The 21,345-nt window shown below is 46.9% G+C and overlaps 1 protein-coding gene across 2 annotated transcripts; it reads left to right on the top strand.

Moving 5' to 3' along the window:
* Positions 1-639: 639 nt before the first annotated feature.
* On the top strand, positions 640-16,163 carry LOC116956910 (E3 ubiquitin/ISG15 ligase TRIM25-like). Of its 2 annotated transcripts, none has more exons than XM_076054788.1 (6): positions 640-2,648; positions 3,355-3,450; positions 4,755-4,988; positions 7,640-7,662; positions 9,629-9,741; positions 15,337-16,163. In XM_076054788.1, exons 1-6 carry the CDS (start codon positions 2,091-2,093, stop codon positions 15,744-15,746), a joined length of 1,434 nt encoding a protein of 477 aa, XP_075910903.1. In that variant the 5' UTR covers positions 640-2,090; the 3' UTR covers positions 15,747-16,163. The 2 variants fall into 2 exon arrangements, with proteins under 2 accessions (XP_075910903.1, XP_032834686.1); XM_032978795.2 differs by having other exon boundaries at positions 644-2,648; positions 15,199-16,163.
* The last annotated feature ends 5,182 nt before the right edge of the window (positions 16,164-21,345 follow it).

Here is a 21,345-nt window from a genome sequence, read left to right as displayed (position 1 = left end):
GGCAGTCGCCCTCCAACAACAACGGAGGGCGGAGGAGCGACGCTCAGAACAACGAGCGGAGCGCCGGGTGGATAAAGCACAGCAGGTTGGCACAGTAGGGGGCACAGGTGGTGCATCAGCCAGTCATCTCAGTCAGTCGACCCGTGGCACCTGGGTCTGCCCCGTGACCTCCTGCCAGCGGGCGTTCGACACTTCACGTGGGCTCAGGGTGCACATAGCCTGGCACAAGCGTCGTGGTGACGTCACCGCCACTTAGTGGCGAATGGCGGTTGTTGTGTAAGTGAGTGTGTGAGTGAGTGTGTGTGTGAGTGTGTGAGTGAGTGTGTGAGTGAGTGTGTGAGTGAGAGTGAGTGGAGTCTGTGAGTGAGTGTGTGAGTGTGTGTGAGTGAGTGTGTGAGTGAGTGGAGTGTGTGAGTGAGTGGAGTGTGTGAGTGAGTGGTGTGTGTGAGTGTGTACGTGTGTGTGAGTGAGTGTGTGTGTGAGTGTGTGAGTGTAACTGAAAGCGTAGCTGGGTGTGGGCTGCGTGGAATCCGAGGGGTGCTGAGCTGTCACCGAACCGGCTTTGCCAGGACGCTGCGAGGATTTTTTTTGGCTACAAAACCCGCGGCGGATCGCGCTGCCTGCCTGGCCTGGAGCCACTGCGCCTCACTGAGCACTGAGCCGTCGCTGCTGCTGCACCGAGGAATGAGCCGTGGACATCGTGGGAACCCCCTTCGCTCGCATTGGTGACCTTGTAGAAGGAAGCTTTCAAACGCAGTGTCGCTTATTTATCCGTTAGTTAGCAAAGCAGACGAGTCCAGGCCGTGTGTTCAATGTAATCCAGGTCGCGTCTTCCCACGAGTCCGACTGGGGTGTCGAGTCCAAGGCATTCGTTATCTGCTGTAAACAACCCGCAGAGCCCAAGGGAGCGTCTCTGGTTTCAAGCAGCGTTTAGAGTGCAGTATTTAGATTATTTGGCTGCTATCCACATCCAACATGACGAGCCACTTTGTTGAGCTATCATTTGTGATGGGCAGGTCGCTTAGGAAAAATAAGCCAATAGCTCAGTGGGGCATTACACTTGGTAAAATAAAATTAGTTGAGTTTTATTTTCATGTTTTTTTACCATCATGGTGAACGCCGATGGGCATTTGTGTTGCTGCGTGTGCATGCGCGTTGAGTAGCCGTGCTTGTGAATGTGAAACAACAACGCAGCTGAAGTAAGCGGTGGGTGCGGCTGTGAATGGCCGGCACGGGGATCTGCAGTCCCGAACAAGGTGAGAGTGAGAGACGGCGACATCGCCAGCAGTGGGTGATGGAGGCAGGTAGAGTTGGTGATGGATTCACACTGCTAGCAAAAGGCTCAAGATTCCAGGATCTGTCACGGGAGGCTACAGACAAATTCCATCTCAGATGCCACGATGACATTCAAGCAACTCGTCACGTTGGGGTAATTACACGGAGGTGGAATTACAGGACATGATGGGACGGCTACAACTATGCCAACATTTTTTTATTTTACCAGGCAAGGCTCACTGAGCTGTGTAGCTATTTCTCAGAAACGACCTGACCAGAAATGATGGCTTATCACGTGGTAATGTATTTGACCAACTACTCTAAACGCGTGATGTTGATTGTGAATGTGGAAGGGAAGAACCGGAGGGTCCGGAGAAAAATTCACGCGACCATGGAGAGAGAGAGAGACGCAAACTTTAAATATAAAGCAGGCGTCAGGGTCTGGATCAAACCCCACCACCCCTTGTATACCGGGCGAGGGAGATAACATTTTGCCACCAACTTGCTGTAGAAGTTCATCTCTCGACACTCATCTCACGAATGAGCCACCGCAGCTGAGCCTCACCGATTTATATTAACAGCGCTCATTTCTGTAAATGTCAAGGTGTGTACAGTAGCCGTGTTCACCTTGAGCCTGCTGTTTGCACACCAATAAGCGCGGGTTCACATTCCAGGCAGTGTCTCGTGATGTCAGTGACGACAATGAAACTATTTAAAGTATTTTACTTCCTTCTTCACCGTCGCTATAAGAGAGAGGTCCTGGTCCAGCGTCTCTCTGCGCCACACAGCGAGCGATCCCAGCGAAGCCATGGGTCATGGCGAGCGCGACTCCCAGTGAGAGTGTGGATAGTAAGCTGCGCTGCTCCATCTGCCTGGGCACGTTCGTCTGCCCCTCCACGCTGAGCTGCGGACACTCGTTCTGCCTGCGGTGCCTGGAGGCCGCCTGGGAGACGGCGAGCAGTTTCAGCTGCCCGCAGTGCCGAGCGACCTTCCCTGTGCGACCCCAGCTGAGGAGGAACGTGGCCCTCGTCAACCTGGCGGAGCAGCTCAGAGTTGGGGACGGGATGGCCACGGCCGTCGTGTGTGACCACTGCGGTGATGGCCACATTCCTGCAGTGAACACCTGCCTGAGATGTGAGATGTCCTTCTGTGCCACGCACTTGAGGCCTCATGTAGATAATCCCAGGCTGAGAGACCACGTCCTGGTGGCCCCCATCGCGAACCTGGAGGAGCGACGGTGTCGGGAGCACAGACACGACCTCATTCTTTACTGTGAACAAGATGAGATCCCGGTCTGCACAGTTTGTGCCCTTGGAGGAGACCACTCTGGACACAACGTCATCGCAGTGGAAAAAGAGCAACAGACCAGACAGGTGAAGTGTCATGTTCCGTTGTAATCCGCATTGTTACAGGAGGTTGAGAGATTCACATCAGTAGGTTGTGACCCCTCACCTCGACCAGGTGAGCACCTGTTGAGACCAAACGTCCCTCTACAGGGAGATCCAGGTAGAGGTGGCAGGGTGGCTCAGACGTCAGAAGGCTGAGATGGTAATGCTGTTATTCTGAGTTGGAATCTGGACGGCTGCCCATGGATTAAACCGGATTCTCAAGTTTAGTGAGTTGATGGTCTAAACCGAGTCAACATTTGACATCACGTTCAACAATATTTTGCGTGAGAATTCAAAATCTCAGTTTGACTCAGTGAGAAACGTTGCTATGTATAGCAGGACGTGTGAGAAGCTGCTACACCCATCGCTAGAAGAGGTTAAAAACATATTTTAGAATGTACGTGATATTTGTCAATTATGTTGTCTAACAGGATATTGCATTGCTCTGCAGTAGTTACGATTAGATTATTCATCTCAATGCATAACACGGACAATGCAGTGGGGATACAATCGTGGGAAAAGTAAAAATATTCATGGAGACGTATGCAGAAACATAGTGACAACAGATGGGTGTATGTGTGTTGAACTTCTTTCATAGCCAACCGTGCTAAGATGCGGGATGATCAATCAGTGATCCAACAATGTCAATGGCGAGCACCGCGGTTTTATTTATTTATTTGCCACACCGCAGGAGGAGCTCAGAGTCAAGAAGGAGGGGAGAGAGGAGAAGAGGAACGCGGTGGCGTCACGGACACGGACGCTCAGGGACGACTACCGGCGCGTGGAGGTATAGAGAGAGATGGCAGCCGCACAAATCCCTCTTCTGGTTTGCCTAAAGAATCGTATTTCATTAAACCTTGCTCTTATTATACTCTTTGGTTCTTTCGGTAAAGTCACGTAGGTAGAAAACATAATGGATCACGACGTTTCGATTGCAACACAAGCAAACGTCATCAGGTGGGACACCACAGCAAGGAAAACACTGCTGAAGTAATTCTTATTATTGACGAGCACTGCCCCACGCGTTGGCGCGGGATACAAGCTCGGTGAATTGCAAGCGGTGTGGATTTCAAGCGAATCGCTTCCCAATGACAACTCGCTTGCTGCCTACTTTAATTATACAAAATCAACATCAAACTGTAACGGAGCAAAGTGTGAATTCTTAACTGTGTTTGTCTGTCAGCACTTTTTTAGTGCATTTTTTAGCACATAACCTTTCTGAAACTTGAAGCCTCAATAAAATGTATAGCTTTTGTGTATGTTTACATATCAGTAAAAAAATGTGGGTAACATTACAACCAGTTTAGGACGCACAGATTTGCAACACATGTAACGACGTGAAGAGAAGGCCATCACGGTATGACAAAGAAACAAAATTTACGACACAACCACCAACATGACAGCAGTTTTGGTTTAGGGGGGGGGGGGGCAGAATCGATCTGCACTGGACGATGCATTGGCGACTTGTCCTGTCGATTCCTTTATTGATCACAACCACGATGCTTGTTATGAAAGATTGAAATTCCTTCTTCCTGGCTCCCCCAAACCTGAATCAGACCAACTTAGCCTGAGTGCAAGGGAGGTTGGAAGTGATTTTTGCCTTCGAAATCAGCATTGTTTGTCTATTACAGCACATTTTCATTTAAAACAAGAGCAATGTAACGTATATTTGTTTTTTTTAATATATATTCGCAGACCTTTGACAATTTACTGGTAATGTCCTCGGCAAGAGAATTTGTTTCTGTTTAATTCGCATTTCCCTCCGACACATCATTTGTAGATCCAGATTTGGATGGATAGAAAGTAAGATGCGAATGATACCCAAAGAAATTTATTACATTTTATCCAGATAGACACTCAGCAACGTGCAGCTACAGACAGAAGTAATCCCTATACTACCCTTGCCTATGATATTTTGCCCTTATATACCATTCTCATTCTCCCTGTGCTTCATATGTTCACGAGCTCCCAATGCACACTTCACTCACCTCCGTGTACATAATCGAGGTATGGTAACAATCATTGCCCGTACGATGCCACATTGCGTCGTTACCTAAAAAGTGACTCAACAACTCGGCACTGTCTGTTTAGGAGTCTCTGCGTGAGACCAAGAAGCGGATCAAGCGAAAGTTTGGGCGCCGGAGGGAGCAGCTGAAGAAGGAGGAGAGGGAGGCGCTGGAGCGCGTGGACGAGGAGGGCCTCTCTGTGCTGTCCCGCATCCAGGCGGACATCGCTCACTACGAGAGCAGAGCACGCGGCCTGGAGCAGGAGATCAACCAGCTGCTCGCTGCCCTCGCCGTGCAGGACCCCCTCTCCTTCCTGCAGGTGGCACCACCCCCATTCACTCGCCAGGGTGGCTAGGAGATGTTAACTACCTCGCCTGATATGCAGGAGGTCGTGGGTTTGATACCAACCCTGACGTCTGCTGCTGTATATTCGGAGTTTGCATCTCTCTCTCTCTCTTCTCGTGGATGCGTGGATTTTTTCCCGGTCCTCTGGTTTTCCCTCCACATTTAGAATCGACATCACGCGTTTAGAGTATTTTGCTGCTATAAATTTACACACGATAAGCCACTTTCTTGAGTTATAATTTGGGGCAAGGTTACTTCTCAAGCAGAGCTATATAGCTCAGTGGGCCTTACCTGGCAAGGTATAAAAAGTAGTTTATAGTTATATTCTTAGTTTTTTCAGTAAAGTCACGTTGAATGGAAACAACAAAATAATAAAATATATATAAAACAATAAAAACATTCTCACGACGTTTCGACCATAACTCAAACGGTCGTCTTCAGGTGTGTTGGTTTGCATAAATTTATTTTTAAACGGCACATTTATTTATTTATAAAAAAACGTTAGCGCCACGCGCAACGATTTGGCAGTTTATTTAGGACTAGTCCATCTATATTCTGAAAAGAGGAGGGGGGAGACGAATTTTTTTTTATAATGTATGCTGTCTGAAAGCCACTGTAAGCGTGAACAATCAATTAAGACCTGAAATGGTTTATCAAATCTTTCCAATGATTGCTAAGATAGAATCCATCTTCTCGGTTGAAATTGTCTCTGTGCTTGTATATGTGGATAGCCTCATGAACGAATCTCTCATGGAAGCCAGATGGCTTACAAAGAACCTCTGTCTTGGAAAAGTCAATGGCATGTGAGCCTACTGAATTAGAACAATGATCTGCCACGGCCGAGGTGTTGGTCCTTCCGTGTTTAAGGTCTGCTTTGTGTTCACGAATGCGGTCCGAGACATGGCGTTTGGTTTCTCCAATGTAACTACTACCACAGAGGCAACTTAGTTTGTAGACACCAGGGTATTGTATGTCCGGAATTACATCTTTTACAGACGGAACCAGATCACGGATTTTATGTAATGTGTTGAAACGGACCTGGATCTTGTGTTTATTCAAGATTTTGGAGATCTTTTTTGTGATCCCCGCAATCTAGGGTAAAGTGATGGATTTGAAAGGCTCAAGAGGGTTCTTCTTCATGGTTTGAGTGATAGCTTTGCGGATTGTATAGTCGGAGTAACCATTAGCCCTAAGAGCTTGGTGTACGTGCTTGAGTTCACTGCTTATGTGTTCCTGGTCGGATATGCATTGGGTTCTATGATAGAGTCTTGATGAGAGAATTCTTCTGTGATGGATGGTGGTGGGAATCCGGTTTCAGATAAGCATCCGTATGGGTAGCTTTCCTGTAGACAGAGTGGCTCATTGAACCATCAGGTCTCTTTTTAATTAGGACATCCAAAAAATGTATTTTGCCATCTATTTCGACTTCCATAGTAAATCTGAATATAGATGGACTAGTCCTAAATAAACTGCCAAATCGTTGTGCGTGGCGCTAACGTTTTTTATAAATAAATAAATGTGCCGTTTAAAAATACATTTATGCAAACCAACACACCTGAAGACGACCGTTTGAGTTATGGTCGAAACGTCGTGAGAATTTTTTATTGTTTTATATATATTTTTTATTATTTTGTTGTTTCCCTTCAACGTGACTTTACCGAAAAAACTAAGAATATGAATTACTGCAGTCACAAAAGCTTTAAATCAAAATTTAGTTTATAGTTTATACCCACAGCCTTGGTTTATCAGAAGAGGGATTATCTACAACCAACAGAGGCGCACTGCCCTGTGAGACGTTCACATTGTTGGCAATCTTGTTTCAGTGTTTTTCGATCTGGGAGGAATCGGCGGTGTCCATGAATAGACGCGCGTTTGCTTCCGTGTGACATTCAAACCTGGACTTGTCCCGTACAACATCGCCAATTACCTTGCCTGCCAGACAGGAGGTCGTGGATTTGACCCCGACCCTGACGCCTGCTGTATATTTGGAGTCTGCGTCTCTCTCTCTGTGATCACGTAGATTTTTTTCCAGGTCCTCTGGTCATGCACCCCACATTTAGAATTAACATCACCCATTCAGAGTATTTGGCTGCTATTATAAATGTCCACATAACCCAGTTCGTTGAGCTATCATTTTTGATAGCCAGCTCGCTACTGAACAAGAGTTAAAAAACACGAGTTGTTGAACATCACTTAACCATTTGTTTAGCTGCTAGGCTAGACCTGCAAAGAGTGGCTTTGGCTTTTGTTGTGGTCCGTGTCCAGTTTAATGAATCCTGTTTTTGATACGAATAGGCTTAACAGTGCAAGTATCAAAGTATTAAATGCTCTGGATGGACAGTGATGCCTGGCAATAGGTATCTGTTTGGTGTTAAGAAGATCTTAACATCTTTACACCTCCTATTTTAATTGCCATAAAGCATAAAGTCTCTTCCTATTTTATTTCATCATATCGATATTGGCAAATAGGCCCCACAACTAACTGTTTTTTATCATTCTTGATTTGAAGGTATTTATTAATTCTTTGATGTTGCGCTCCACTGCAAGCGGCAGGTGACTGTGTGGAGGTGGGGCATCTGTTCAAGATGTCAATGTTAATGTGAAATGCGGGTTTGTGTTTTTCAGGAACCCCTGCATGAGAGTCTCAGGTCAGTACCAACCCAGACTCAAACTCGAGCTCTGTCTGCCACCTGGTGGACAAATCAGTGAACGGCCGCGATGGGATTCCTAATAAACCCAATTTTATGCAGTTGTATCCCATATTGTCCGTGTGTCAAGAGACATGGATCTGCATTATACTCTGCTTGTCCCATGCTGTGTGAGTGGAGTGACTGGTCCCTACATTGACTATGCGTTTCCCGTGTTGTGTGAGTGGAGGGACTGCACCTCCATAGACTCTGCGTGTCTCGTGCTGTGTGAGTGGAGGGACTGCACCCTCCATACAGTGAGGGAAAAAAGTATTTGATCCTTTGCTGATTTTGTACGTTTGCCCACTGACAAATAAATGATCAGTCTATAATTTTAATGGTAGGTTTATTTGAACAGTGAGAGACAGAATAACAACAAAATATCCGGAAAAACGCATGTCAAAAATGTTATAAATTGATTTGCATTTTTATGAGGGAAATAAGTATTTGACCCCCTCTCAATCAGAAAGAATTCTAGCTCCCAGGTGTCTTTTATACAGGAAATGAACTGAGAATAGGAGCACACTCTTAAAGGGAGTGCTCCTAATCTCAGCTTGTTACCTGTATAAAAGACACCTGTCCACAGAAGCAATCAGATTCCAAACTCTCCACCATGGCCAAGACCAAAGAGCTCTCCAAGGATGTCAGGGACAAGATTGTAGACCTACACAAGGCTGGAATGGGCTACAAGACCATTGCCAAGCAGATTGGTGAGAAGGTGACAACAGTTGGTGCGATTATTTGCAAATGGAAGAAACACAAAAGAACTGTCAATCTCCCTCGGCCTGGGGCTCCATGCAAGATCTCACCTCGTGGAGTTGCAATGATCATGAGAACGGTGAGGAATCAGCCCAGAACTACACGGGATGATCTTGTCAATGATCTCAAGGCAGCTGAGACCATAGTCACCAAGAAAACAATTGGTAACACACTACGCCGTGAAGGACTGAAATCCTGCAGCACCCGCAAGGTCCCCCTGCTCAAGAAAGCACATATACATGCCCGTCTGAAGTTTCCCATTGAACATCTGAATGATTCAGAGGACAACTGAGTGAAAGTGTTGTGGTCATGAGACCAAAATGGAGCTCTTTGGCATCAACTCAACTCGCCGTGTTTGGAGGAGGAGGAATGCTGCCTATGACCCCAAGAACACCATCTCCATCGGTAAACATGGAGGTGGAAACATTATGCTTTGGGGGTGTTTTTCTGCTAAGGGGACAGGACAACTTTACCGCATCAAAGGAACAATGGACGGGGCCATGTACCATCAAATCTTGGGTGAGAATCTCCTTCCCTCAGCCAGGGCATTGAAAATGGGTCCTGGATGGGTATTCCAGCATGACAATGACCCAAAACACACGGCCAAGGTAACAAAGGAGTGGCTCAAGAAAAAGCAAATTAAGGTCCTGGAATGGACTAGCCAGTCTCCAGACCTTAATCCCATAGAAAATCTGTGGAGGGAGCTGAAGGTTTGAGTTGCCAAACGTCAGCCTCGAAACCTTAATGACTTGGAGAAGATCTGCAAAGAGGAGTGGGATAAAATCCCTCCTGAGATGTGTGCAAACCTGGTGGCCAAATATAATAAACGTCTGACCTCTGTGATTGCCAACAAGGGTTTTGCCACCAAGTACTAAGTCATGTTTTGCAGAGGGGTCAAATACTGATTTCCCTCATTAAAATAAAAATCAATTTATAACATTTTTGACATGCGTTTTTCCGGATTTTTTTGTTGTTATTCTGTCTCTCACTGTTCAAATAAACCTACCATTAAAATTATAGACTGATCATTTCTTTGTCAGTGGGCAAACGTACAAAATCAGCAGGGGATCAAATGTTTTTCCCTCACTGTAGACTCTGCTTGTCCCGTGCTGAGTGAGTGGAGGGACTGCACCCTCCATAGACTCTGCGTGTCCCGTGCTGAGTGCAGGAGCTCGGACTTGCAAGGGATCCAGGATGCGCCTCCTCCCACATTCAGTCACCAAGAGCTCACAGAGGTCATCTCGCTAGGAGGAGTTAAAATGAAGCGCATTGCTCTCGTGTGTGAGTATCTCTCTACACTCTGCACTGATCTCTGTCAACATCGTTCATGACAAACAGAACGACGCAGAGCGGCACCGCTTGGTAGGTTGCTGCACATTGTTTAAGTCACGTGGCGTATCCTTGGGGCGTGCATCTTTAAATTTTTTTTCATTTTAGCAGGTAAAGTCCACTGAGCTATGTGGCTCTTTTTCACAAGTGAACTGGCCGCAAATGACAACTCAACTAAGTTGATTATCACGTGGAAATTTATTATAGTAGCAACCAAATGATCTTAACGCGTGAAGTTGAGTCTTGATGTGAAGCGAAAAATTGGAGGACGCGGAGCAAAATCCACGTGACCACCACGGGGAGATAAACACAAACACTCCAAATATACAGCAGCAGCAGCAGGCATCGTCAAGGTCGGGATCGAACCCACGACATCCTGCATAGTAGGCCAGGGAGATAACATCTCCTAGCCACTGTGCTGATGATGAGAGAGAGACACAGACTCCAAATATACAGCAGCAGCAGCAGGCGTTGTCCGGGTCGGGATCAAACCCACAAGCTCCTGCATAGCAGGTGAGGGAGATGACATCAGGCAGATCTAGAGTGAGCCCAGTGAGAAATACAGCCACAGCGACACAGAGTGAAACACTGTAGATACAGTGCCTGCAAAGACAAAGCTCACCCGTGCGGCCTGAACAGACCAATGGGTCAAGTGCTGTTAGCGAGTAGCCGCGACGGCCGGCACGGCACACGAGGGGGTGGGTGGCAAACATCACGCCCGTCCGCCTTTGTCTATATCGTTCCGAATGTTTACACCACACCAGCAGAGGGCAGTGCAGCATGAACCATTGTTGAACTGCACCTCCACGCTTATACGTTCACGATCCCCATCATCGCCAACGATCATTGACGAGAGCGGTGATGGGGATCGTGAACGTATGGTCAAATAAACCCCCCCCCAGGATGCGCACAGCGCGGGGAGGGGCTCATCTAGCAGCGGAGTGACACAATGTCTGTGTGGGTGTGAAAGTGTGCGAGGCTGTGACATCGATGCACGGGTGCGGTCAAGGGATGGCTCCCTATTGCTCAACCACGTTATGTATGCTGATGATTTGGTAATAGCTGCTCATTCAGAGGAGGAGTTGGAGACGCTGCTGCTGAGACTGGAGCATGCCACTAAGAGATGGGGCCTTACCATCAGCCCCACCAAAACTAAGCACCTTCCTGGGTATATTGTACCATCGGACACTCCACCCCCACAACTCCCAATCGGTGATGGGGCAGTTGTGGAGAGAGTGGAGAGTTTCCCATACCTGGGCAGTGTGCTTATGACCGGCTACAGTTTAACAGCAGAGGTCTCACTCCGAATCAGTCGAGCGGCAATATTTTTTCGTCGGTTGCGTAACGCTGTGTGGAAGCTACCTGGTCTGTCGCTCCGCGCTACGCTTCAGGTCTTCTCGGCCACGGTCATTCCCTCCCTTCTCTACGCTTGCGAAACGTGGACTCCCCTAATGGAACATCTTCGCCGGTTAGAAACATTTAGGCTGGCATGCCTACGATCCATCCTGGGTTAACCAGACTGGATTGTGTGAGGAGCTCACAAATCCTTGAAAGATCTGGGCAAGATCCCATACGTGAGCTCCTACGGCGGGCAAGGTTACGATGGCTGGGTCATGTAGCCCGCATGCCCAGCCACCGCATGCCGAAACAGCTTTTGTTCGGCCGGATCGAGGGGGCTAAATGGGCGCGGCACGGGCTAGAGAAGAGATGGAGTGATGTGGTACAGGAGGACCTGGAGCTGAGTGGACTTGCCGATGACTGGTACCAGCGGTGTCAAGATTGGCCTCTGTGGAAGAGGCTCGTGAAGGACGCTACTGGGCAGTTGGAGGTAGTCGCCCTCCAACAACAACGGAGGGGGGAGGAGCGATGCTCACAACGACGAGCGGAGCGCCGGGTGGCTAAAGCACAGCAGATTGGCACAGTAGGGGGCACAGGTGGCGCATCAGCCAGTCATCTCAGTCCGTCGACCCGTGGCACCTGGGTCTGCCCCGTGACCTCCTGCCTGCGGGCGTTCGACACTCCACGTGGCCTCAAGGTGCACATGGCCTGGCACAAGCGTCGTGGTGACGTTACCGCCACTTAGTGGCGAATGGCGGTTGTTGTTGCTGTTGAGGATGTGACACAATGTCTGTGTGTGTAGATGTGAGAGTTTGCGAGGCTGTGACACACAATGTCTGTGTGTGGATGTGAGAGTGTGCGAGGCTGTGACACACAATGTCTGTGTGTGGGTGTGAGAGTGTGCGAGGCTGTGACACACAATGTCTGTGTGTGTGGGTGTGAGAGTGTGCGAGACTGTGACACACAATGTCTGTGTGTGTGGGTGTGAGAGTGTGCGAGGCTGTGACACACAATGTCTGTGTGTGTGGGTGTGAGAGTGTGCGAGGCTGTGACACACAATGTCTGTGTGTGTGGGTGTGAGAGTTTGCGAGGCTGTGACACACAATGTCTGTGTGTGGATGTGAGAGTTTGCGAGGCTGTGACACACAATGTCTGTGTGTGGATGTGAGAGTGTGCGAGTCTGTGACACACAATGCCTGTGTATGGGTGTAAGAGTGTGCGAGGCTGTGACATACAATGTCTGCGTGTGGGTGTGAGAGTGTGCGAGGCTGTGACACACAATGTCTGTGTGTGTGGGTGTGAGAGTGTGCGAGGCTGTGACACACAATGTCTGTGTGTGTGTGAGAGTGTGCGAGGCGGTGACACACAATGTCTGTGTGGATGTGAGAGTGTGCGAGGCTGTGACACACAATGTTTGTGTGTGTGGATGTGAGAGTGTGCGAGGCTGTGACATACAATGTCTGTGTGTGTGGGTGTGAGAGTGTGCGACTCTGTGACACACAATGTTTGTGTGTGTGGTTGAGAGTGTGCGAGGCTGTGACACACAATGTCTGGTGTGGGGGTGTGAGAGTGTGCGAGGCTGTGACACACAATGTTTGTGTGTGTGGTTGAGAGTGTGCGAGGCTGTGACACACAATGTCTGTGTGGGGGTGTGAGAGTGGCGTCAACATCGTGGTGCTGGCATCATCACCACTCTTCACTACCACTGCACACACACAAAGTCAAGTTAGTGTGGTACTATTATTATGTATTATTATTCACGATTGATTAGCAGTATGTGTACATTCATACTAACGATATTAGTATGTGTACACTAATACTAACTAATGTTACTCTGTGTACACTAATACTAACTAATATTAGTAGGTGTACACTAATACTAACTAATATTAGTATGTGTACACTAATCAAAACGAATATTAGTAGGTGTACACTAACAGTAACAAAAATTAGTATGTGTACACTAAAACTAACTAATAGTAATGTGTGTACACTAATACTAACTAATGTTAATGTGTGTACACTAATACTAACTAATGTTAATGTGTGTACACTAATACTAAATAATATTAGTGTGTGTACACTAATGCTAACTAATATTAGTGTGTGTACACTAATACTAACTAATATTAGTATGTGTACACTAAAACTAACTAATATTAGTGTGTGTACACTAATACTAAAGAATATTAGTATGTGTACACTAATACTAACTAATATTAGTATGTGTACACTAATACTAACTAATAATAGTATGTGTACACTAATACTAACTAATATTAGTATATGTACACTAATACTAACTAATATTCGTATGTGTACACTAAAACTAACTAATATTAGTGTGTGTACACTTAAACTAACTAATATTAGTGCGTGTACACTAATACTAACTAATATTAGTATGTGTTCACTAATATTAACTAATATTAGTATGTGTACACTAATAGTAACTAATATTAGTATGTGTACACTAATGCTATCTAATTAGTGTGTGTACACTAATACTAACTAATATTAGTATGTGTACACTAATACTAACTAATATTAGTGTGTGTACACTAATACTAACTAATATTAGTGTGTGTACACTAATACTAACTAATATTAGTGTGAGTACACTAATGCTAACTAATATTAGTGTGTGTACACTAATACTAACTAATATTAGTGTGTGTACACTGATACTAACTAATATTAGTGTGAGTACACTAATACTAACGAATATTAGTTTGTGTACACTTAAACTGACGAATGTTAGTTTCTGTACACTAATACTAACGAATGTTAGTTTGTGTACACCAATCCTAACTAATATTAGTATGTGTACACTAATACTAAAGAATATTAGTTTGTGTACACCAATCCTAACTAATAATAGTATGTGTACACTAATACTAACTAATATCAGTGTGTGTACACTAATACTAACTAATATTGGTGTGTGTACACTAATACTAAAGAATATTAGTATGTGTACACTAATACTAACTAATATTAGTATGTGTACACTAATACTAAAGAATGTTAGTATGTGTACACTAATACTAACTAATATTAGTATGTTTACACTAATGTCAACTAATATTAGTATGTGTACACTAATACTAACTAATATTAGTATGTGTACACTAATTCTACCTAATATTATTATGTGTACACTAATACTAACTAATATTAGTGTGTGTACACTAATACTAACTAATATTAGTATGTGTACACTAATACTAACTAATATTAGTGTGTGTACACTAATACTAACTAATATTAATGTGTACACTAATGCTAACTAATATTAGTGTGTGTACACTAATACTAACTAATATTAGTGTGTGTACACTAATACTAACTAATATTAGTATGTGTACACTAATACTAACTAATATTAGTGTGTGTACACTAATACTAACTAATATTAGTGTGTACACTAATACTAACTAATATTAGTGTGAGTACACTAATAGTAACTAATATTAGTGTGTGTACACTAATACTAACTAATCTTTGTGTGTGTACACTAATACTATCTAATATTAATGTGTGTACACTAATACTAACTAATATTAGTATGTGTACACTAATACTAACTAATATTAGTGTGTGTACACTAATACTAACTAATAGTAGTATGTGTACACTAATACTAACTAATAGTAGTATGTGTACACTAATACTAACTAATATTAGTGTGTGTACACTAATACTAACTAATAGTAGTGTGTGTACACTAATACTAACTAATATTAGTGTGTGTACACTAAAACTAACTAATATTAGTATGTGTACTCTAATACTAACTAATATTAGTGTGTACACTAATACTAACTAATATTAGTGTGTGTACACTAATACTAACTAATATTAGTATGTGTACACTAATACCAACTAATATTAGTGTGTGTACACTAATACTAACTAATATTAGTGTGTGTACACTAATACTAACTAATATTAGTGTGTGCACACTAATACTAACTAATATTAGTATGTGTACACTAATACTAACTAATATTATTATGTGCACACTAATACTAACTAATATTAGTATGTGTACACGAATACTCACCACAGATGGACGCTCACCGACTCTGGACACAAACTCAGCCCACGACGACCTCCAGATTTCCCCGGATCTCAGGACGGTGACGCTGAGCGATGTCCCCCAGGGTCGCCCCCATCACCCACACCGCTTTGATGTCTATCCACAAGCGCTGTGCTCTGAGAGCTTCTCGTCGGATCAGCACTACTGGGAGGTGGACGTGGGGAGCGCGAGGCGGTGTCGGGTTGGAGTCACGTACGGGACGATCCCACGGAGAGGGGTTGGTGCTGAGTGCTGCCTGGGAGAGAGCGACGTCTCCTGGTGTCTACTGAAAGATGGCGACAGCTTCTCAGTGATGCATGGCGGGGTAGTGACGTCACTGTCGGTGCCGCAGCCTCCGCGGAGAGTCGGGGTCCACCTGGACTGCGACGCGGGGCTGCTGTCGTTTTACAGCGCAGACTCCATGGCGCTGTTGCACTCGTTTCACCAAACATTCACTCAGCCTCTACACCCTGGGCTGGGGGTGTGGGGTGGTGTTGGTGGCTCAGTGAGGATCGTGGATCTGAGTGTTGCGTCCTGAGAGAGGTGAACGTGAACAGCGCAGAGGGCAGACGCCACGACGCACGGCGCTCGCCACCCTCGTCACCGTCACGCGCAGCGCCACGCCCGTGACTGGCTGGTGGCTGTCGGTGGCTAGGGGCTGCGTGGCTCTCCATCACAACGGGGCGGGGGCTGAGCGTAAACAATCTGTGTGTGTTTGAAGCCAACGTGGATGTATTCACCCTGCCAGAGGAGTGTGACTGTGGTGTAGGGTGCAGTGATTAGCAATGGTGAACTGGGATGTGTTTATACACTGGTGGTGTCATGGGTTGTGGGAGAGATGCAACAACAATAATAATATTAATTTTAATTAGTATAAATGTACGCGCACGACAGTGGCGTTGTAACGCTTGTATCGTCGATTCTACAATAAAAATACAGAACACAACAACAACAATGTAGTTGGGTACAGCGTCATTCGTGCTCACTGTTCATTAATTAAACACGAGGAGTAAATCTACACAGCCACTGCCAAGCAAATTAAATCCACAAATTAATAAACAAATAAAGAGACGGCGCCAAACACAAAAGGCGCCAACAATGTCCCAGCTGTTCAAGTCGTCTGCTGCTGCTGCGTCATGGACGTGGTGACGTCACCACGCTCACTCCCCCAACGCGGTGACGTCACCACGCACGCTCCCCCAACGCGGTGACGTCACCATGCTTCCCCCTCTCCCCCACCCCCACATGCGCTCCCCCGACGCCAGCCCCTCACCCCTGCACCATCCGTAAACACAAAGAGCTTCACAGCTCATCGGATTCCCCCTCCTGCAGCCTAAACCACGACTCTGACAGTGCGCAGCTGTGGCGGTGTGGGGCAGGTGGCTGAGTGGAGCAGAGAACTCGTCAGCTCCACTCTGTTGGTGGGCATGGAGCGGGGTGGTGGTTGTAGTGGTGTTAGTGATGGTGGTTGTGTTGGTGGTGGTAGTGGTGGTAGTGGTGTTGGTGGTAGTGGTGTTGGTGGTTGTGGTGTTGGTGGTGGTAGTGGTGTTGGTGGTAGTGGTGTTGGTGGTAGTGGTGTTGGTGGTGGTGGTGTCGGTGGTAGTGGTGGTAGTGTTGGTGTTGTTGTTAGTATTAGTGGTGGTAGTGGTGGTGTTGTTAGTGGTAGTGGTGGTCTTGGTAGTGGTGGTGGTGTTGGTAGTGGTAGTTGTGGTGGTTGTAGTGGTAGCGGTGGTGGTTGTAGTGGTAGTGGTGTTGTTGGTATTGGTGGTAGTGGTGGTTGTGGTGTTGTTGTTGGTAGTGGTGGTTGTGGTGTTGTTGTTAGTGATGGTAGTGGTGGTAGTGGTGGTTGTGGACTGTGGCCGTGAGTGTCGTGTGGTGCCGCCGCAGCGGAACATGCTCCAGTGGAACCGCGCCCACCACCGAGACGCCGTCACCGATGCCTCGGATTTCCCGCCACTCTCCCAGGGCCGGTGCCTTCTCAGACGTCCGCGTTTTGCCCACTGCACAGTCGTGAGGCCGCCGCAGCAGAGCCGCTCTGTCGAGGTCGTGCCCACCACCGTGAAGCCACCACCGGGGGATACCGACGCCGACGCGGTGCACCCTCGCCACCCCCCCCCCCCCCCCCTGCACGAACGCACACACGCCCCACGTAGAGCCGGGAGGGGAGGTCACCCAGCTGAAGTCCCTAGTGGTATCGAACTTCATGGTTTCCTGCGGCCGGGAAATTGGGCGATCTACCCCCTGTAGCTGACATGCACTGCGGCGCCGCGACCTAATATTAAAGTTGCATGGTCACGGCAAGGGCCATCGAGCCACCTCGAGTGGAACCACACACGCACAAGCACGGGTCAGTGGACTGGTAGCGGGAGAACAGAGAGTGGACGTCGGTGAGATCACTGCGGCGACGTCACCCGAGCTGGGATCCGGGTATCGATAGGGCAGGAAAATCCGAGCCCCTGATTGGAGGGAGGCCAAGAGACCGAAACGGCGAAATTCCTTTGTTGTAGGTAGGATAAAGGGAGGGGGATTCAGGTAGCAAGTCAGTTCTTCTTCAAGATCATCGCGGTTCCAGGAGCAGCAGAGTCAGCCGTCCGAGACGTCCGTGAGACGTACTCCAGCACCGACAGGCTCGCCCCTCTACAGAGACAACTCGCCGCCTCGCCCCCCTTACAGTGGTCAGTACAGCAGGTGGAAGTAAGTACGAGTGAGAGAGGCGTAAGTTTAAGCGTTTTAAATCCAGGGTAGAGAGCGGGGCGATCGGTATGAGAAATTGAATTGAAGACCTCTGAGGGATAGAATAGCGTCCACTGACCCATACCATCACACGTAGATAAAACTGGTTACTCGAGGTAAATAAAATTCGCTAGTGCGGGAATAAAACTGTGTTGTGTGGTCTTTTGGGAGCGTGAAGTGGAGGGCAGAGTGTGCTGGGTGTCTACGTGTATGTGCGGCTGTTCACCTCGAGACGAAGTGTGTGGTGTTTACGTACCTGCACGATTGTTTACAGTAGCGCGTAGCGCTCGCATAGCGGTGTGACGGCGTCGTGATCGCGCACCCGCGCATTTGTGTACAGTACTGTGCGGCGCGTACGGGCATACGTGGCGACTTTCGGTGGTGCCCAGTGCTCGCGTACCCGTGATATCGCTCACAATAGTGCTTAGCGATCGCGTACCTGTGTGGCTGTGTTGCGGTCACGCACCCGCAGAATTGTGTAATCGCGGAGTAGCGAGTTAAAGCGCCGAGCGCGTGCGTATTCGCGCGACTGTTTGAGCGGGCCCGTCCACTCAGAGCTGAGCGACCCTCCCCAATCAGCGGCACGCGCACGGCAAACGTCCCGCCCGCCCATCACTCGGCTCCAACCCCCTCGCGTGCGATTGGTGTACGGGGCTGGGCAGAGGGTAGGGGCGTGTTTGTTATTATCGGAACACGTGAAGCGCGGGTGGGAGGGAAACACGCGCTGCGCCTGTTTGTTTACGGGCGGGACGGAGATTTTACTGGCGAGCGCGCTTACAGCGGCACACCGCCTCTGAACGGCAAAGCGCACCGCGAGCATATAAACAGACCACTGCGTCAATTGAAACATGGTGACGTGGGCAGCCGCAAAGTCGGGGGCGCAAGGGGGCGAGGAATTGGGGGTCGGTAGCCCGGACCCCACAGAGCAGCCGGGGGGTAGTGGGACGAGTGTTACGGGGAAGTCGGAGAGCAATGGTCCCGACAATACGGTGATGGCGGGGGACGGTAGCCCCCACAGTCGATGCGGTGTCTCTTGGTCAGCGGTGATGGTGCGAGAAGTTCACTTTAATCAATTTACTTTTAGTGATTTACAATGAAAAAAAATCAATTAAATGCACCCGCGATTCCTAATGTGAGAGACAAATGTAGAGGTCAAACTCCGCCAATGATTTTAAGTCTTCAGCTTTGCCTCATTCGCCACTTTATTTTTTTTTGCCGCCAAAAGTGTAAATACAAAATGGCGTCGGGTACTCCATTTTGTTTCATTTATTTATTTACAATTAACGAGCGTTGATAACTTTGTTATGGAAATTCTGAGGTAAATTAATGCGCGTTTAGCAATCGGCGGTTCCAACGTTATGAAAGGTAAAACAAGAAAAAAACATAGAGGTCGTTATTTGTGTAGCTTGTTGAATTAAATGTTAATTATGTTTAAAGTGTTAATGGTTAAAACGTACAAAATGGCTGCCTTGGGGTTGAGCGTTTGTCGCGAGCCGAGTTGGTTCTGAGTCTTGGTCGAGATGACTGCAGCGGCTGATTCAGATTGGAGAGGCGTTTTTGTTTTATTAGTTCACGATTAGTACGGTATGATTTGCCTCATGAATATGATGAGATTTGATGATGTGCTTATTATTACACCTTTATATTGTCTCATTTCTGTATAATAGCGGTTTTGAAAAGGAAACGTCGGCTAACAAATATTTGAGTATTTTTTGTTCAAGTTCGTCTTGTGTTCAGTGCTGGTTCAATAAGCCATGGGGGGGGGGGGGGGGGGGGGGGGGGTGAGCAGAGTGGTGGATTGTGGCATGTGCTGTTTTTTTCCTGGATTTTCTGTTTGCACAGTCACATAGTGACTTTAAGATTATTTCTTGTTCATGTGGGATGATGCGAACTATAAACTATATTTATTTTTCTAGGCAAGGCTAACTGAGAGAAGTCGCTCTTGTTCACGTGTGACCTCGTTATCACAAATTACAGCTCTACGGAGTGGCTCGTCACGTGGATATTTACAGCGGCAGCCAAATCCTCTGAATGCAAATTTACTCTAAATGTGGAGGGGGAAAACGGAGGACCCGGAGAGAAATCTACGCGACAACGGGGAGAGAGACGTGATGACCCAAAATATACAGCAGCAGGCGTTAGGGTCGGGATCGAACCCACGACCTCCCGTGTACCAGGCGAGGTAGTTAACATCTCGCCACCAATGCAGTGACTCTTGGCCACTGTTGCAGAGACACGAGGGTTACCCAGAAGTGATTTGTTTGCTTTGTTTATAGTGCACAATTAAATAATAACTAGTGCTTAAACTATTTACATTGTAGCTGTTCAAGAGATAGGATGCTGAACTTTGGAATGCTGCTGAGCCTTGTGCCAGTGTTTGCTGAATCATTTCACTTCTAGTTGCTCTCCAAAGTTCGCAGGTATTTTAGCGTTCAAGCTGCCTGTCAGTTCTCAACGTAAATCAAACCTCTTACTTAACTTGTAGATTTATAATTATTATTTGATGATACTGAGTTGGCAGTTGTGCACATGCAAATATAACAAACTCTTAACACATTGGTTAAACACAGCCAGTTAATATCAAACGTGTAACTTGTGACGTTTCAGGCAATGGCTCTTCTTGAGAGCACATTCATAATGGGTTTAAGAATAATGCTAATTGCTAAAAACGTTGCGTATTGCCTTTATATATGCATTTCCTTTAATGGTGGTGGTGTTATTGATGAATGTGTTGATTTGTTTTGGAAAACGATGATGAAGATCACAATTCGTAAAGTGCAGCGCATCGTCAGTAGAACACGCGCACAGACTGCAGAGGCTTCACCACCACCTTGATCAACTTCACTCGGTGGGGCCCACCTGAGTGGTAGCCTTTTGAGGGGGGTGGGTGGGGGTTGGTGGATCACGAATGTTTGTGAAACTAAAAAATAGTTGAGGCTGCAAAGTAGCCAGATGTTGTACATGAAGCAGGTTCGTTAAACCTTCTGTACGACCCTATAAGTGCCTTGCTTCCGTCATTCAGTAAATTTTTGGTTGCTAGACTGGACATTGTTGTGGGTTTAAGACGGTAGAGCAGAACAACCCAATGTTGTACTGTAACATGTACCTCTGTCTATAGATGCCACGTCTACCACCAACCCGTACTGGCTGGCGTGGTGAAGTATGGCCAAACAACCCCCACGATCAGCACGGCCTGTGGACACTCTAAATTATTTATTCTGAGTAACTGCGTGCGTTGCAATGGGTGGCTCGTAGATGAATAGCTCCGTCCATAGCAGAAATCTCCAACTTTACTGATCTCTCTCGACATTGTATCCCTTTAAACTCCACCAGCTAAAGACTTTGGTTGTTTGTTGTCATTCATCAACTTCTGTACAGACTTTCCAACCACCCTAGTCTTGCCC

The sequence above is a fragment of the Petromyzon marinus genome, chromosome 68 (genome assembly GCF_048934315.1).
Source record: "Petromyzon marinus isolate PM22_M1 ecotype Great Lakes invasive population chromosome 68, UKy_Petmar_22M1.pri1.0, whole genome shotgun sequence".
NCBI lineage: Eukaryota > Metazoa > Chordata > Hyperoartia > Petromyzontiformes > Petromyzontidae > Petromyzon > Petromyzon marinus.
This window is presented reverse-complemented; position numbering and strand designations above follow the sequence as displayed.

Excerpts from the sequence above, each read along its gene's own strand:
- LOC116956910 (XM_032978795.2), top strand. The coding sequence starts at position 2,091 with ATGGCGAGCGCGACTCCCAGTGAGAGTGTGGATAGTAAGCTGCGCTGC. Across the intron at positions 7,663-9,628 it reads CCCCTGCATGAGAGTCTCAG|GAGCTCGGACTTGCAAGGGA; the intron begins GTCAGTACCAAC and ends TGCTGAGTGCAG. Across the intron at positions 9,742-15,198 it reads GAAGCGCATTGCTCTCGTGT|ATGGACGCTCACCGACTCTG; the intron begins GTGAGTATCTCT and ends TACTCACCACAG.